At 44.8% G+C, this 19,545-nt stretch overlaps 1 protein-coding gene across 1 annotated transcript in view; it reads right to left on the reverse strand.

The window, feature by feature from the left end:
- The window catches only part of RICTOR (RPTOR independent companion of MTOR complex 2), a 468,276-nt gene that overhangs the window by 200,341 nt on the left and 248,390 nt on the right, over positions 1 to 19,545 (reverse strand). The window contains exon 21 of the mRNA XM_030193057.1: positions 18,984 to 19,183. Within this exon, the coding sequence (XP_030048917.1) occupies positions 18,984 to 19,183 (200 nt within the window). The remainder of the gene's footprint in view (positions 1 to 18,983; positions 19,184 to 19,545) is intronic.

Raw genomic sequence — 19,545 nt, forward strand, 5'->3', positions numbered from 1 at the left:
ATGAACCATTATCACAATATTTGGACTTTTATTTGCAGCCTTGCCTTTTACAAATCGAGTCCTATGTGCGAGATTCAGGTCATCTTATTCAAATGATTCAAGATATTGATTTAGCAGATGTTACTGTGAAATTAGTATCCTTGGATGTGGTATCTTTATATACCAAAATCACACACGAGAGAGCTATTGAACTCATTTCATCGTATTTAGAACAGATGGACCTGTCAGATGGTAAAATCAGATTGCTAAATAGATTGGCAAGAATTGTGATCACTAATAAAGTTTTTCATTTTGAAGAAAAGTATTATAGTCAAAAACATGGCATTGCGATGGGGGCTACTGTAGCGCCGACAATAGCTTGCCTTTATATGGCTAATTTTGAAAAGAGTTTTGTGTATAAGTCTGTGTTTAAAAAACACATTATGATCTGGAAACGGTTCATTGATGATATCTTTATAGTATGGACTGGTGATGATACACAATTGACAGCATTTTTTCAATATATTAATAACTGTGATCAATACATCAAATTTGAAATGTTGGATGGTGGATCATCTATAAATTTTTTGGACATCACAATTTCTCATGAGAATTCCAGATTTGAGACTACGGTCTACAGAAAACCGACAGACACCAATACTTTGTTGCATTTCAAAAGCCATCATCCATATTCAGTGAAGACTGAGATCCCCACTGGTCAGTTCTTGAGAATTAGAAAGCTATGCTGTAGAGATGAAGATTTTAAAATAAAAGCTTCTGAAATGTACCACAGATTTCGAGGAAGGGGGCTACCCGCATAAGATTATTAAAAAAGCTCACAAAAGAGCCCCTAATACATAACAATGGTTGTTCCAACCGAAAACTAAATGTAGGGATCAGCGAGATCGGCTCACATGTGTATTGCCATATTCGTTCCGCACTAGAGAGCTGCACGGGAACGGGGTTTGCGGGAATCCCGAGGAACCCGCGGGATTCCCGCAGGGACGGAAGCAGTTCTGTGGGGTTCCCGCGGGGACGAAAGCAGTTCTGTGGGGTTCCCGCGGGGATGGAAGCAGTTCTGCGGGGTTCCCGTGGAAATGTAAGCTACACCTGCACCAGCCTCTCATCTACCGAGTACCAAGTTCTTTGACTGCTGTCTCCGTCTCCTCCTCTTCCTCCTTGCTTTAACAGCACAAATGTGGAAAATTTTCCATTAAGGAGGTGGTAGAGACACAAATGATGATGGAATTCAAAAAGGCATGGGATTAACAGAGGATCTCTAATTAGAAAATGGAAGTTATAAAAAAACCTAACCTTAAATGGCTGCATGTGTGTGGATGTGTGAAGTAATGCTTAGATGGTGACTTTGGCTGTGATTAACTAGGGCCAATACCGGGCAGCTTTATATGGTCTGTGTCTAATATATGGAAGTCTGGTTTAGGATTAGTTGGAAAGGGCTTAGACAGCAACTTCAGTGGCAGGAACATAAGGACAGTTCTGGACAGATTTTTACGATCTGTGTCTCACAAATGAGAAGACGCATAGACTGGAGTGGGCTTCAACGACAACTCCAGCAGTTGGAACATAAAGATAGGGCCAGATAGACTTCTATGGTCTATGTTCCAGAAACACAAAAGGAAGACCATAATCAAGTATATAATATCACACTCGTTGATTTATTCATGAATTGATAAGGAGTGTGACTATTGGGCAGACTGGATGGACCATTCAGGTCTTTATTTGCTGTCACTTACTATGTTACAATTAATCCTCTTTGCTCCCGGGCTGATGAGCAGACCTCAGCTCTGACACAGGCATGACCATCAGATGTCACCTGACCTACTGGCATGTGCATGTGGTGACCTCTCAGTATGCAGCGCCAGTAAATCAGAGACAAATCTTACATGTGCACACCAGAGTGTTCCAAGTTTCAGCTTCCATTCCTTCCTTGCCTACAGTGCTGTGGCTCAAATCCAGAGAGAGACTGAGGGAGCTGACTGGAATTTTCTTTTATGTACCATTAAATTCTTACAGTGATGGGTGGGGATGGGTAAGATTCCAATGGGGACGGGCGGTGATGGGTAAGAGTCCAGCAGGGACGGGCGGGGATGGGTAAGATTTCTGTCCCCGTGCAACTCTCTATTCCGCACTGGACAAGTGAAAGCTATAGTAAGGAAGCACTGGCCAATACTAGCCCTGCTTGACTTTCAAGAATTTCCAATGTTTGCTTGCACTCGTGCAAAAAATACAGGGGAATTGTTACAACGGCGACATACAGTTGATACAAGAATGACTTCTCAGTTGAAGAGGGGACATAGCCCTTGCTCACAGTGTGTCTATTGTAAATATGTGTTGCGGTCTAGTCAGGTGTGTCATCCGGTAACTAGCCAAAATTATGAGATTCGCATTAATACGGACTGTGAGTCGTCCCAGGTTGTCTATGGGATTGTCTGCCCCTGCGGCAAATGGTATATTGGCTATACAACTAGGAAGATAAAACAGCGTATAGCCGAACATATCAGTAATCTGAGGATTTTAAAAAGGGAGGCACCCTTAGTCCAACATTGGGCAACTTTGAACCATACATTGGAGGATCTAAAATATACTGTGCTAGCACAAATCAGAACACCTTTTGGTGGTTGTCAGCAATCGTTGTCTAGGGAGGGTCCCGGGGTCCAGTTCACAGAGGCAATGAGTTCGTAGAGGCAGTAGGTTCCCAAAGAATACACAATCCACACGAGTTTGGATATATAAAGTATATTATATTTGCATATATGTATAGGCTCACTGCACTTAGTACAGGTATATGATACCGGCTGTCTCTGGGTGTGTGTTTAGAGAGAGAAAGAAAGGATAGGGTGTTTGTTCAGAGGAAGAGAGAAGCCTTGGGGTTTGCTGCAAGAGGTATATATGTGTGCAGAGAGAAAGGAAGAGAGAAAAGGGCCTAAGAAAGCTAATCAAGGCTCTGGGAGAGAAGGCTTTGGGGAAGAAAGGGGGGGGGGGGGGGGGGCCAGAGCCGGAGCTCTGGTGGCTGGAGATGGGTAGGTGCAGGGGAGAGACAGAGAGAGAAGTGCTCCGGACAGAGAGCAGTGTCCTGGACAGAGAGAAGTGCCCCGAGCACCATGTGCTCTCCTTTATACCTCCAAAACAGAAAGAGATCAAAAAACTTCCTTCCCAGCCAACCTCCAGTGTACCTTCTCTGAAGTCAGGAAAGGTGACCAATTTCACAGGTTCTCCTGTTTGAAGTCTCTAGTGATGGATCCTCTATGTCTGGCTTCCTTTGTTCTCCAGCCCTGCTCCCAGATATGACAAAAGGTATGGTAATCAGGAGTAATTGAGAAACAAAAGGGCTATCAGGCCTCTGAGCATCATTTGGTCCATTTTGCCATCCTCAGTGGTTCCTGAGGGAGGGGGGCATTCTCAGAGGTCAGAAGCTGGTTTAATATTACTCTATATTAAGTATGTCCAGCGTATGTCCAGCCATCCTGACAGTGGTGACATCGCGAGATTGCTCAGAAACAAAGAACAGAGGATGATTTTCCAGTGGGACACTGTCACTCCACGGGGATTGAATCGTGAAATTGAGTGGTTGCAGGACTAATGGAGAGGTGGAGCTAGTAAAATTTAGAATTATAAGACAGCGCATGCGTGGGCGTCTTTTCAAAAAGGAGAGTCGTGGGCTGGGAGAATGTCTCACCTCAGGTATGCCTAAAAGCGTATAATAAACAGTTCGAGACAAGTGGCGTGAAAATAAGTGACATTAACTGACTGCTTAAGGAGACTAAACTATACTGCTGCTTTTTGTTTTTTTACGCCTATATAGTCATTCTAACTTGCTTTTAACGTCTAGGTTACGTTAATTACCCTGATGAAGCAATACCGTTGTGAAACACAGCTGGTGTTGGGAAGATCGTTAAGATGACCAATTGAGTGGTTGAGGAGAAATCTGAAGTGGAAAGGCCTATTTTATGAGTACACAAGTGCACTTTCACATTTATTTTTTCACTCCGGCATATGGATTGGATATGGTGTATGGATTATAACATGCTATCACGAGCAGTGCCCCAGGAAACCGTCTCCAGATAAGTACTTTGAAAATCAATATTTGATTGCTATATATGCGATACAAAAAAATATTTTTCTTTGATTTTGGAGGCAGGTAGATACACAGTGCAGTGATGATTAAGTGATTACATATTATAGTCAAGCAAGCAGAGTGATTGTTAATATGCACAACTGAGCACTGTAGTATTTATTAATATATTTATTATGAATATGAGTTTGAAGAGACTGAAGAGCATTTGAAAAAATATAAAAAATTAACCAAGGGTTTCTATTTGTAAATCAAATTTTTGATTTGTGAAACCAGGAGAGTACTAGTCACCCAAGATATTTTGCATTATTTATATCATAGGGGTGGAGCCATATGTGGTGACCCCACCCATAATGAGTACCGGCACCTTTTTTTCTACAAAACAAGCACTGATGTTATCAGACGAGTATTTAAGAACTCATGCAGAATAGAGAAATGGAGAGAATCTTGGACATATGAAACAGGCTTGTCACTCTGTCGGATCTCTCCCATGAGACATGCTTATTTACTTGTAAAGACGATATTCCTATAAATCAAATGTACTTCTTGCCGTGGTGAGTAATAAAGCTTATTTCTCATACTTCTACTAATACTTGGTTTGTCTTCTTGTTTGGTCACAGCAAGTGCATGGCTCTATGTAAATTAAGGAGTCAGTCAACCTTACAGCAGCCTGGGGAAAATTCTTCCTTAATCATAGCAGCTGGTCTATATTGGGAGGAATAAAAAAAAAATCCCTGAAGATCTAATTAATATTCACTATCCTCAAATCCAGGCTAAAAGCCCACCTTTTTGAGGCTGCTTTTAACTCCTAACTCCTATTCATTTGTTCAGTACCCATGTCTGCTTTATCATTCCCACCTTAAGTAATTCTCATTTCCCTTGTCAGTCTTGATTAGATTGTAAGCTCTGTCGAGCAGGGACGGTCTCTTGCACATTTAATGTACAGCATTGTGTACATCAAATAGCACTATAGAAATAAGTCGTAGTAGTATCTCCTTTGACACTGTCAGCCCTAAAAAATGACTTGTTCCCTCAGTGAACTAGGATCACAAAACAGTTATCTAAATATGCCCAGTCATAACAGTAACCAAAGTTTTTTTGTGTGTTTTTTTTAATGTAATTGTTGCTCTTATGTCAGTCACACATGTAGGTGATTTCACTGGACAGTACCAATATGTAATTGTTTTACTAGCAGAACTAGAAAGGCCTCGATAATATTTCTGCTCACATACCCATCAGCACCACACAACCTGGGTGCTACAGGTTTCATTAAAAGGAATATTCAAGCACACCTTGATAAAAGTTACCTATACATGTTATTATATGAACTCCAGAAGGAAGGACTCTTTGGCATGATAAAAGCATTACAGCAAATGTTAGCAGTAAATCGGAAGCTTGAGATTACACTCCACATACCCTGGCTTAGAAGCAAGGAAAATTCAAACACACTAAAATTTTCCCATAGCTTTTCCCCAGTCTGTATAAGTTCTTCCAGCAGTTCTGTGTTTAGCATTTAGCTACATATTTACCTTGTAATTCAGAAAGAGCTTAACCCTTCATCCAGGAGTACTTACATCAGCTCACCTAGAAGCCCTTTTACTAAGCGGTAAGCCCACCGGGAGCTTACTGCGCACCAATTTGGAGCTACCATCAGCCAACACGGGCGCCGATAGTAGTTCCACCCCCCAGAGCACGGCATTTCCGGCGCTAGTGGAAGTAAACAATCTTACCGCATAGTCATGCCTATTTTCAACCTTTTTACAAGTTGTGGTAAAAAGGGTCTCAGCGAGTGCAATTTTGAAACGTGAGCTAATTTGAGTTTGCTGTGACAATTATATTATCACGATAATTAGAAGTTATGACATGAAGATACAAGGAGATAAAATTTAAAAGCTACATAATGAAATACTTTTCACTGGAAGGGTAATGGATACCTGAAATACACAATGGAGGCATAAGAGACAAAAAAGATATAGGATGAACACACACACAAAAAAAAGATGACAGGTCATGTGATGTGCTAAGATGATGGAAGCAGTGTTTTTGCTCTGTTCTGGGGACACTGGAAAGTGTGTGGGCTCCGAAAGAGGAGTCTGATATTTGGGGGCACTTAAATTAGATAAAGCACCAGGCCCAGATGTGCTAAGTGGAGAGTTTTATGAACTCTTAAAGCTAAAGATTATCTTGTTACCAAAAATTTCCTGTAACACTAAAAGCCTATTTTCTACTATATTTCCACTATCCATGATGTATTGTAAGCCACATTGAGCCTGCAAAGAGGTGGGAAAATGTGGGATACAAATGCAATAAATAAATAAATAAATAAATAAATAAATAAATAAAGACAGATATGTAGCCCTTTGGTAGCATGTTATGAGGCAGTGCTTTCTCAAGGGGAGTTTTCCAGAGACAATAACCAAGCTATAATTTATATAACTGCAAAGCAAGGAGCCCATAATGCCAGAATCCTAAAGACCTATCCCATTTTTAAAATATGGATAGAAAAATAGCTAAAATACTGGCTGACAGACTTGTGGGTTTATTGCCTGAACTGGTAGATGAAGTATAGGTAGGCTTTGTAAAGGGTAGGCATGCTATTTTAAACGTATGGAAATTGCTTTCCTCATTGAAAAAGTACAAAGGAGGTAATCTTTCAGCCTTGACCATTAGTTTTCATGAAGAAAATCCATTAACAGTGTGAGCAGGCTTTATTTATTCCAGATCTTGAAATGCATCGGGACAAAGGACAATTCCTAGAGGCAGTCTGCACACTGTTGGTTAATCCATTGGAAGCAGTTTCGGTAAATGAAGAAATATATGCTTTAGCTAGAGGCACAAGAGAGGAGGGCTGGATATCTTTAGTTCAGGGCTTGGTGAATAATTCCTTTGGTTATTGGGTTATCAAGAAGCACTCAAATAGGTAAAGTGACCCTGCAGGTTAAATACGTGCTCTATAATGGCATGCTCTCCACCCCACCAAACTGGGCTTCTCTTGCCTCCGGGCGAGTGTCCCACCCGCAAGTTATCTCCCCCCCCCCCCCCCCCCGGTGGTTTCTAAGGACACTGGGGCCACAAACCCAGGGTTCCCACAGTTCCTACAAATCCCTTGGGAAGACAAGTGGTGAAAGGGGTCCCTGTTGGGATTATCTGATCGCCCCGCCCTAAACTAAGTTCAGCTGTTTAGCAACATTTTCTTTTCATGTTTCAACTGAAAGCTTTTTTTGTGAGAGCATGTTTGAACAAAGTTAATCACGTTACAAACTAAATTATTTTATAAAAAAATTAACATAAAACTGTTTCTGTGCTTTGTTGGAGATTTTTTCAGACCGATGATAGAAACTGTGAAATGTGGTCTGAGTATTATGATACCCTGATATAGGGTCATTTGATTAATACCACAGTCAATTGAGATCTTTTTCCTCTGTTTTCCCATTTTTTGTTTTAAGTGAGTTGATTTTCTACTCTTTTATTTTGGTTGATGTACATACAAGTATACTACTTACAATGTCAACACAATACATAATAGAACATTTTAATTGACAGAGTAGGGTATAAGCAAAGATGGAATATACAGATAAGTAAGAGAGTAAGAGGAGTTAGAAAATAAGGTGACTAATTTAAAGAAAGGTGCACATGAGGTCAGAGAGATGGTCAAATATAATCTCAGCTAGAGTAGCAGTGGATAAACATGTCCTGTTGTAGTAAGAGAAATTGAATTTCAAGATATAATGTGGGTGAGCAGTTAAGTGAATAAGATAGAATAATAGATTTACTTATACCTAACGACTGATGAGGTGGGGGTGTAAGACTTGCCAATTGAGATTTGAAATATTAGTGAGCTGCACCACTCAGGTCTGAGGTGAAATGCACTATAAGGAAAACATCCTTGCTGTGCGATACAGTTGAATTGTGGATGTTTTCAGAAAATCATCCATCTACTTGGTTGAGAAAATTTACTAATGACACTAATAGAGAATCATTATCTAGAGTATTTTGAGAGTTCAGAGACTTTGGGGTTCTCTCAGGCTTCAAAACGAACCTTTCCAAGTCATAAGCACTTCAGCACAAGAGAAGATAATGCAAGAGTGGAGTACAGATTTTCCTTTAAGCTGAGCCAAGGATTTCATTAATTATACGGGGGTCAGAATCCACATGATCTTAATATCCTGCATGGGTTAAATGTTGATCCACTTTTCTGTAAGGGACTCAAGAAATGTGTGCCTGGCAATCCCTACCTATAATTCTAATGCGCAGAATATTTTAATTCCGTATGACAGCGAACCGACATGGCTCTGTGTGTTGCCATTGCTCTCCATTTATTTAAATAATACGGATGGAGCAAAATGACTGTGGCTGGTGAGAAACTTCCTGTGATAAGGTAAGAAGGAAAGGGTCTTGATTCAGACCTTGAAGAAAACATACCACTGAGGGGGGTTGGGACTCTCTGATATTAGAAACTATAATATGGTTTGTGGAGTAGGCATATACATGATTAACTAAAGGGCCCTAAGCATTTTTCTGCTATTACATAATTGGCTTGTTGCATCCCAGCTATATTTACGTGCAAGCTCAGCAGAGTTAGCAGTCTATATTAAATATCATTTTTTGGTTAATCCTGAGAGTTGTGTAGTGATAGCTGTGTGTGCTACTTAAGAGCTAGCTATCTCAGAACCATTCTTCTGCTGCCAATAACTGGAAATAATTTTCCCCCTAAAAATATGCTGTCACACAGATTATATTCCTTTCCTCTTCCGGTCACTTGGCAATGTCTTGGATGCCCACTGGAAAATGAAGTGCTTTCAACTTTTAATGACTGTGTATTTGGTCTCAACCAATTTTGTTTTGCATATTTGCAGCTCAGGCACGACATGTTATACCTGCAGACAGATTACTATAGTAGTTGGATGAGCCCTTACATTCAGAACAGTAAGATAGCCATTGATCCATTTTGAATACCATGAAAATAATATTCCTGACTTGTTGAGATGGTATCCAAGTGTCTATAGAGTTAAGCTGTGATATAGCCCCAGTTGAAGTATTCTAGATACAAAACTATCATCAGAAAACACTGCACCGTGCAAGATGCAGTATAAATTTGTATATGTATTTCTCTTATAATTTCTAATGCATCACACTGAGCTTTCTGTGCCAAAATGGCTGGTATGTAATACAACACAAAATATATACAGTATTTCTATACAGTATCAGCCAAATATTATTTCAGTCCAGAATGGTTTAAATAACAAATGTGACCAGCCATTTCTGGAAATCTTCAATACACAAAATAGAAAATTACAAACAATAAGTATTAAAAAATAAAAATAATAGCTTTTAGAAAATTTACCATTTTTCAGTAAAAAGAAATGTTTTTAACATATGGTGGAAAAACAAATAAATAAGGTTCTATTTTAAGGAAAAAAGGGCAACATATTCCATAATGTTAAAAGCTTGATAGGGAAAATGTAGACAAAAAAAAGCTTGCATTCTAAATTTTTAGTTGATTTTTCTATCCTCATGTCCATGGAGGCAGGGTGTTTGCTGTTTATGTGAATATGTTGAACATTGTAACAGATTCCTTGCCCGTGCCTAGATGACCGAAGGGTAAAGGGGGCGCTCAGGGAGAGAAAGCCACAGCGAAGAGATTAAATGAATTCTTTGCTTCATTTTTCATTGAGGAAGATTTGGGAGAGATACCTGTGCCAGAAATGGTATTCAAAGCTGAAGAGTCAGAGAAACTGAATGAAATCTCTATAAACCTGAAAGATGTAATGGTACAATTTGACAAACTGAAAAGAAGTAAATCGCCTGGCCCGGATGGTATTCATCTCAGAGTACTGATAGAACTGAAAATTGAACTCACAGAACTATTGTTAGTAATATGTAATTTATCTTTAAAGTCAAGCATGATACCGTAACAGAGTGGCCAATGTAATGCCAATCTTTAAAAAAGGTTCCAAAGGTGATTCAGGAAATTTTAGACTGGTGAACCTAACATCGGTGCAGGGCAAAATGGTAGAGACTATTATAAAGAAAAAAATTACAGAGCATATTCAAAAGCATGGATTAATGAGACAAAGCCAACATGGATTTAGTGAAGAGAAATCTTGTCTTGCCAATCTACTACACTTCTTTGAAGGGATGAACAAACACGTGGATAAAGGTGAGCCGGTTGATATGGTATACCTGGATTTTCAAAAGGTACTTGACAAAGTACCTCATGAAAGACACCAGAGGAAACAGAAGAGTCACGGGATAGGAGGTAGTGTTCTATTGTGGATTAAAAACTAGTTAAAAGATAGAAAACAGAGAGTAGGGTTAAATGGTCAGTATTCTCAATGGAGAAGGGTAGATAGAGGGGGTTCCCCAGGGGTTTGTGCTGGGATCGCTGCTTTTTAACATATGTATAAATGATCTAGAGATGGGAGTCACTAGAGAGAGAATTAAATTTGCTGATGGCACAAAGTTATTCAAAGTTGTTATATCACAAGAGGATTGTGAAAAATTACAAGAGGACTGTATGAGACTGGGAGACTGAGCATCCAAAGGGCAGATGACGTTTAATGTGAGAAAGTGCAAAGTGAGGCAAAGTGGGAAAGAGGAACCCGAAAGTGAAAGATACATACCTGTAGCAGGTGTTCTCCGAGGACAGCAGGCTGATTGTTCTCACGACTGGGTTGACGTCCACGGCAGCCCCCACCAACCGGAACAAAACTTCGCAGGCGGTCCGCACGCAGGGCACGCCCACCGCGCATGCGCGGCCGTCTTCCCGCCCTTGCGTGACCGTTCCCGCTCAGTTGAATGACAAGCAAAAATTATGAAACGCAACTCCAAAGGGGAGGAGGGAGGGTAGGTGAGAACAATCAGCCTGCTGTCCTCGGAGAACACCTGCTACAGGTATGTATCATTCACTTTCTCCGAGGACAAGCAGGCTGCTTGTTCTCACGACTGGGGTATCTCTAGCTCTCAGGCTCACTCAAAACAAGAACCCAGGTCAATTTAACCTCGCAACGGCGAGGGCATAACAGAAATTGACCTACGAAGAACAACTAACTGAGAGTGCAGCCTGACCAGAATAAATTCGGGTCCTGGAGGGTGGAGTTGGATTTACACCCCAAACAGATTCTGCAGCACCGACTGCCCGAACCGACTGTTGCGTCGGGTATCCTGCTGGAGGCAGTAATGTGATGTGAATGTGTGGACAGATGACCACGTCGCAGCCTTGCAAATCTCTTCAATAGTGGCTGACTTCAAGTGAGCCACCGACGCTGCCATGGCTCTGACACTGTGAGCCGTGACATGACCCTCAAGAGTCAGCCCAGCCTGGGCGTAAGTGAAGGAAATGCAATCTGCTAGCCAATTGGAGATGGTGCGTTTCCCGACAGCGACCCCTATCCTGTTAGGGTCGAAAGAAACAATTGGGCGGACTGTCTGTGGGGCTGTGTCCGCTCCAAGTAGAAGGCCAATGCTCTCTTGCAGTCCAATGTGTGCAACTGACGTTCAGCAGGGCGGGTATGCGGTCTGGGAAAGAATGTTGGCAAGACAATTGACTGGTTAAGATGGAACTCCGACACCACCTTCGGCAGGAACTTTGGGTGGGTGCGGAGCACTACTCTGTTGTGATGAAATTTGGTATACGGAGCATGAGCTACCAGGGCTTGCAGCTCACTGACCCTACGAGCTGAAGTAACTGCCACCAAGATAATGACCTTCCAGGTCAAGTACTTCAGATGGCAGGTATTCAATGGCTCAAAAGGAGGTTTCATCAGCTGGGTGAGGACAACGTTGAGATCCCATGACACTGTAGGAGGCTTGATAGGGGGCTCTGACAAAAGAAAGCCTCTCATGAATCGAACGACTAAAGGCTCTCCAGAGATGGCTTTACCTTCCACACAATAATGGTAAGCACTAATCGCACTAAGGTGATTCCTTACTGAGTTGGTCTTGAGGCCAGACTCTGATAAGTGCAGAAGGTATTCAAGCAGGTTCTGTGCAGGGCAAGAACGAGGTTCTAGGGCCTTGCTCTCACACCAAACGACAAACCTCCTCCACTTGAAAAAGTAACTCTTTTTAGTGGAATCCTTCCTAGAGGCAAGCAAGACACGGTAGACACCCTCAGACAGACCCAACGCAGTGAAGTCTACGCCCTCAACATCCAGGCCATGAGAGCCAGGGACTGAAGGTTGGGGTGCAGCAAAGCTCCGTCGTTCTGCGAAATGAGAGTCGGAAAACACTCCAATCTCCACGGTTCTTCGGAGGACAACTCCAGAAGAAGAGGGAACCAGATCTGACGGGGCCAAAAGGGCGCGATCAGAATCATGGTGCCGCGGTCTTGCTTGAGCTTCAGTAAGTCTTCCCCACCAAAGGTATGGGAGGATAAGCATACAGGAGGCCGGTCCCCCAATGAAGGAGAAAGGCATCCGACGCTAGCCTGCCGTGTGTCTGAAGTCTGGAACAGAACAGAGGCAGCTTGTGGTTGGTCCGAGAGGCGAAAAGGTCCACCGAGGGGGTGCCCCACTCTCGGAAGATCTTGCGTACCACTCTGGAATGGAGCGACCACTCGTGCGGTTGCATGACTCTGCTCAGTCTGTCGGCCAGACTGTTGTTTACGCCTGCCAGGTATGTGGCTTGGAGGAGCATGCCAAACTGGCAAGCCCAACGCCACATCCCGACGGCTTCCTGACACAGGGGGCGAGATCCGGTGCCCCCCCCTGCTTGTTGATGTAATACATTGCAACCTGATTGTCTGTCCGAATTTGGATAATTTGACAGGACAGCCGATCTCTGAAAGGCTTCAGTGCGTTCCAGATCGCTCGGAGCTCCAGGAGGTTGATCTGAAGATCCTTTTCCTTGAGGGACCACAGTCCCTGGGTGTGAAGCCCATCGACATGAGCTCCCCACCCCAGGCGAGATGCATCCATCGTCAGCACTTTCGTGGGCTGTGGAATTTGGAATGGACGTCCCAGGGTCAAATTGGTCCGAATGGTCCACCAGTGCAGTGAAGTGCGGCAACTGGTGGAGAGGCGGATGACATCTTCTAGATTCCCGGTGGCTTGAAACCACTGGGAAGCTAGGGTCCATTGAGCAGATCTCATGTGAAGACGAGCCATGGGAGTTACATGAACTGTGGAGGCCATATGACCCAGAAGTCTCAACATCTGCCGAGCTGTGATCTGCTGACGCGCTCTGGTCTGGGAAGCCAGGGACAGGAGGTTGTCGGCCCTCGCATCAGGAAGGAAGGCCTGAGCCGTCTGAGTATTCAGCAGAGCTCCTATGTATTCCAGAGACTGGGCTGGCTGGAGATGGGACTTTGGGTAATTTATCACAAACCCCAGCAGCTCCAGGAGGTGAATAGTGCACTGCATGGACCGAAGAGCTCCTGCCTCCGAGGTGTTCTTGACCAGCCAATCGTCGAGATATGGGAACACGTGCACTCCCAGCTTGCGTAGATACGCCGCTACCACCACAAGGCACTTTGTAAACACCCGTGGGGCAGAGGCGAGCCCAAAGGGCAGCACACAATACTGAAAGTGCCGTGTGCCCAGGCGGAATCTGAGATACTGTCTGTGAGCTGGCAGTATCGGAATGTGAGTGTATGCGTCCTTTAAATCCAGGGAACATAGCCAGTCGTTTTTCTGAATCATTGGCAGAAGGGTGCCCAAGGAAAGCATCCTGAACTTTTCTTTGACCAGGAATTTGTTCAGGCTTCTCAGGTCTAGGATGGGACGCATCCCCCCTGTTTTCTTTTCCACAAGGAAGTACCTGGAATAGAATCCCTGCCCTTCCTGTCCGGGTGGTACGGGCTCGACCGCATTGGCGCTGAGAAGGGCGGAGAGTTCCTCTGCAAGTACCTGCTTGTGATGGGAGCTGAAGGATTGAGCTCCCGGAGGACAATTTGGTGGCAGGGAGGCCAAATTCAGGGCGTATCCGCACCGCACTATTTGGAGAACCCACTGGTCGGAGGTTATGAGAGGCCACCTTTGGTGAAAAACTTTCAACCTCCCTCTGACCGGCAGATCGTCCGGTACGGACACTTTGAGGGCGGCTATGTTCCCATGGATCCAGTCAAAAGCCCGTCCCCGGCTTTTGCTGTGGAGGCGCAGGGGGCTGCTTAGGCGCACGCTGTTGACGAGAACGAGCGTGCTGGGACTGTCCCTGTGCCTGACGAGGCCTTCAGGCCGGCTGGGTGTACCTACGCTTGGTAAAGGCATAGGGCGCAGCCTGCCGGGCCCGGGAAAAACGTCCAGCTGCTGAGGTGGATGCTGAAGGTGCCCGGTGGGAGAGCTTGTCGAGGGCGGTTTCCCGCTGATGCAGTTGGTCCACCAGCTGCTCAACCTTCTCGCCAAAAATATTATCCCCCCGGCAAGGGACGTCGGCCAGTCTCTGCTGGGTGCGGTTTTCCAGGTCAGAGGCACGCAGCCATGAGAGCCTGCGCATCACTATACCTTGGGCCGCAGCACGAGATGCCACGTCACAGGTGTCATATATACCCCTGGACAGGAACTTTCTGCACGCCTTCAGCTGCCTGACCACCTCCTGAAAAGGCCTGGACTGCTCCGGCGGGAGCTTGTCAACCAGGTCCGCCAGTTGCTTCACATTATTCCGCATGTGGATGCTCGTGCAGAGCTGGTAAGACTGGATGCGGGTCACGAGCATGGAAGATTGGTAGGCCTTCCTCCCAAACGAGTCCAGAGTGCGAGACTCCCGCCCCGGGGGCGCCGAGGCGGTATCCCTCGAACTCTGTGCCCTCTTGAGAGCAGAGTCCACGACCGCCGAGTCATGAGGCAATTGGGGCCACATTAACTCTGGGTCCGAGTGGATTCTGTATTGGGACTCTGCTTTCTTGGGGATGGTGGGATTAGATAGTGGTTTCAACCAGTTGCGAAGCAGTGTCTCTTTGAGGACACTGTGCAACGGTACTGTGGAGGACTCTCTAGGTGGTGATGGATAGTCGAGGACCTCGAGCATCTCAGCCCTCGGCTCATCCACAGAGACCACGGGAAAGGGAATGCAAATAGACATATCCCTGACAAAGGAGGCAAAGGAGAGGCTCTCAGGTGACGAGAGCTTTCTCTCTGGTGAAGGAGTGGGGTCGGAGGGAAGGCCCACAGACTCCTCTGAGGAGAAATATCTGGGGTCCTCCTCCTCCCCCCACGAGGCCTTTTCCTCGGTGTCGGACATGAGCTCGTGCAGCTCAGTCCTCAACCGGGCCCGGCTCGACGTCGAGGCACCGAGGCCTCGGTGGCGTTGTCGAGTGGTGGACTCCCGCGCCGGCGGGGATGAAGCTCCCTCCATCGACGTCGACGGGGACTCCACCTGCGTGGCAGTCGAGACTGGCGCCGCAAGCGGCATCGGAGGCCTCGGCACCGGGCTAGAGCACGCCGGCGCCACAGTCAACGGCGCCGAGGGCGCAAGCACCCCCGGCGCCGGCACAGTCTGGCGCATCAGCCCTTCCAGAATCCCCGGAAGGATGGCTCGGAGGCACTCGTCCAGGCCCGCTGTCGGGAAAGGCGAGGGGGCCGGTAGAGGCGTCGGTGCCGGAAGCTGTTCGGGTCCAGGAGACTGCACCGGCGTCGACTCATCTCCGGCGCCGGGAGACAGATGCATCGAGGGTGACCGATGACGGTGTTTCTTAGTCTTTTTGCGGTGCCCGTCATCGGCGCTTGGTGGAATTGAGGAGGAGGAGGTCGATCTCCCTCGGCCTCGAGGGACCGGGTCCGACAGGGTTCGGTCCCGAGGGCCCTGGGTAGAGGGAGTGACCGGGGCCGATTGCCCACGCGGCCTCTCACTCCTGCCTTCACCGGGGGACCGGCGGGCCGACGGGACCTGTGCTCCTGGGATCGATGCCATCGGTGCCGATTTCGTGGACATCGATACCGGTACCGAAGAACCGGCCGTCGATACCGATGCCGTCGAAGTCGACGCCGAGGCGCCGGCGCAAGTTCCAAAAAGACGGTCCCGAAGAACTTGCCTCGCTACCTGTGTCTGTTTCCGGAGACCGAGACACAAAGTACATGTCTTGGTATCGTGCTCCGGCCCGAGGCACTGGAGGCACCAAGCGTGAGTGTCGGTCTGCGAGATATGCCGGCCGCACCGACCACACTTTTTAAATCCACTCGGGACCTTCGAGGACATCGACGGAAAAATCGCGTCGGCGAAGTCAAAGTCGTCGATGGTGGCGGTAAAATTCACACCTCGAAAATAAATCGACCGCGCAGCCACAAGGCCGCAACGCAACGCCCCCGCTACGAGACGAGAGAAAACACAAAGTTCAGCGGTTTTTTTTTTTTTTAACTAAATAGAAAAAACGGAGAACCACGAGAAAAAGAGAAAAAAGAGAAAATTCGCGGCGAAATCGCGATCCGGTTTCCGGGGCTGACAGAGAGAGAGAGACGAACACGGCTCTCTCCAGCGCGGAAAAGAAAAGACTGAGCGGGAACGGTCACGCACGGGCGGGAAGACAGCCGCGCATGCGCGGTGGGCATGCCCTGCGTGCGGGCCGCCCGCGAAGTTTTGTTCCGGTTGGTGGGGGCTGCCGTGGACGTCAACCCAGTCGTGACAACAAGCAGCCTGCTTGTCCTTGGAAAACTGTAGTTACGTGATGCAAGGATCCACATTAGGAGTCACCAACCAGGAAAGTCATGTAGGTCTACGTTGATGATATTTTGAAACCCTCTGCTCAATGTGCAGCGGCGGTTAAGAAAGCAAATAGAAAGTTAGGTATTATTAGGAAAGAAATAGAAAACAAAAATGAAGATGTTATAATGCCTTTGTATTGCTCCATGTTGCGACCGCACCCAAATACTGTGTGCAGTTCTGGGAACTGCATCTCAAAAAAAGACATAGGGGCTTATTTTCAAAGCACTTAGACTTACAAAGTTCCATAGGTTACCATGAAACTTTGTAAGTCTAAATGCTTTGAAAATACGCCTCATGGTGGAATAAGAAACGGTACAGAGAAAGGGGAAAGGGAAATGGGACTTGATATACCGCCTTTCTGAGGTTTTTGCAACTACATTCAAAGCGGTTTACATATATTCAGGTACTTATTTTATACCAAGGGCAACGAAAATGATAAAAGGGATAAGACAACTTCCCTATGAGGAAAGGCTAAAGCGGCTAGGGCTCTTCAGCTTGGAGAAAAGATGGATGAGGGGAGATATGATGGAGGTCTATAAAATAATGAGTATAGTGGAACAGGTAGACGTGAATCGTTTGATTACTCTTTCCAAAAATACTAAGACTAGTGGGCACACAATGAAGCTACAAAGTGGTAAATTTAAAACAAATTGGAGAAAATATTTTTTCACTCAATGTGTAATTAAACTCTGGAATTCGTTGCCAGAGAATGTGGTAAAGGTGGTTAGCGTAGCGGGGTTTAAAAAAGGTTTGGGTGGCTTCCTAAAGGAAAAGTCCATAGACCATTAATAAAATGGGGAAAATCACATTTCTGGGATAAGGTGGATAAAATGTTTTGTACTTTTTTGGGATCTTGCCAGGTATTTGTGACCTGGATTGGCCACTGTTGGAAACAGATTGATGGGCTTGATGGACCTTCGGTCTGTCCCAGTATGGCAACACTTATGTAACGTCCCCACTCCATTACATCCTCTTCAACACCCAATCCAATGCTTCTGGGTTTATGGTCTTGAGCTAAACCAGGATAGGATACCACCCACATATTTTAAAGGCATTTTCCTTTATCAATGTGCTGACACTTTCCCTACTTCCTCAAAATTTCTTTTCCACTGCTTCTCATACCCCAAATAGTTCTAGCACACCATCTGGAATTTATATTTCTTAAACCTTTCCATCTGAAGAAATTGATAGAACACTAGTGGTCCATTTCAACCTCTTCATCAATAATGCTACAGTATTTCCTGCACCTCTGTCTTATCCTCATCAAATTTTGTGCCTGCCATCACCACCAAAAAGTCTCCTACTGATAGCTGGTATTTCTCCTTTACCTCCTTGAGTGACATTGCTCTGCCATCCTCAGTCACCTGTCTAAAGGTTACAGTCCCTCTATGTTCCCACTGTCGAAAAACTCTTCTCTTCCTCCCTGATTCAAACATTGGCTCATAGCAAATTGTGGCCAGAGAAGAAATTCCTCACATTATCCTTGCAGGCGCTATGCTATATGTGTTTTATATTCTGCAATATTTCCTAATTGGATTCAGCATTGATTGCAAATGTAAGATGAAACCACAGATAAGTGGAATTATAAAACAATAACCAAAAACAATAGGAATTAATCAATATCATTGTCAGAAAACATATAAGATTTTGGTATAGGGTTAAGTACTATTTCTGCAATTGCATCCACCATCCCATGCATTTCCTCCCAACTTTCACTAAATCTTTTGTGACTGGGTTCACACTCTCTCGAAATCCACAAAAAATGCTTCAGCTAACGCTCTGCATACCCTGTTTGCTATACTGAATTTCGGATTTATCCTCTCCTACCTACTACTCCAATAGGTGCTTTAACTGTGCCAGTAGATGGTATTTCCTATAATCTAGTAAGGTCAATCCTCCCTCCCCCACCTTACCACTTTTCAGGATCTTCCTCCCTACCATCAAACTTTTCCTTCCCTAAATAAAATGGGGCATCCTCCCCTGCAACCACCTTAATACTCTTTGATAACCAAATCAGCAACATTTGAAACAAGATCAGTATTCTGGACATTCTGTTCATTCTTTATCCGCCTTAATACTTTCTCACAATTACTACTGTAGAAAATAGAGAATTCTTAACTGCAATTCTTGTAATATGAAAATAAAGCCAAGAAGTTAGGTATAAAAAGTCCCGTCAGAATAAATATTGTTGCTCTGGCTAGAGACTATAACTTAAATTAGTATCAACTACATTTGTTTTTACAAGTTAAATTTGGACATTATTGTACATACTCACCACTGAAATACATTGCATTTTTCAAGCATTTTGACTCCATGAGGGTGGCAAGAAAGGGCACCAATAAACAGGAAGTAGTGCTGACTAAGTGTATTCAACAACCCATTGTTCTGAAGACTGCACTCAGATTTCATTCCTGAAGAGGAATTGAGCCATTGCACAATATCTTTCACTAGGTCTTCCAGATAACTTTGTCCATCCTGACCAACAGGAAAAAATAAAATAATTTATATATAGTTATATACTGTGTTTCAAGTCTGTAAAAGTGCAGTTATTCCAGCTCAAAGTAAATTGTGCTGTTGATGCCTTTTACTAAAGACACCTACAACCCCCTTATATAAATTCATTGCCAGTAAGGACAGCCAGCTGACAGGGCTGTTGCAAGGGGTGGTTAAGAAAGGTGACAACTTTGGCACTAAGCCAGAAGTCACAACATCACTCTTTTAGGTCAGTCTGGGTCTGAAAACAGGCAAACCTGAAAGGAAAGTTTGGAGTGGGGGAGTGAGAAGGGACCAGAATCAAATGCTGCCCAAACTGACATTTTGTCCAGTATTACCCTGAC

This window comes from Microcaecilia unicolor, chromosome 2 (genome assembly GCF_901765095.1).
Source record: "Microcaecilia unicolor chromosome 2, aMicUni1.1, whole genome shotgun sequence".
Taxonomy (NCBI): domain Eukaryota; kingdom Metazoa; phylum Chordata; class Amphibia; order Gymnophiona; family Siphonopidae; genus Microcaecilia; species Microcaecilia unicolor.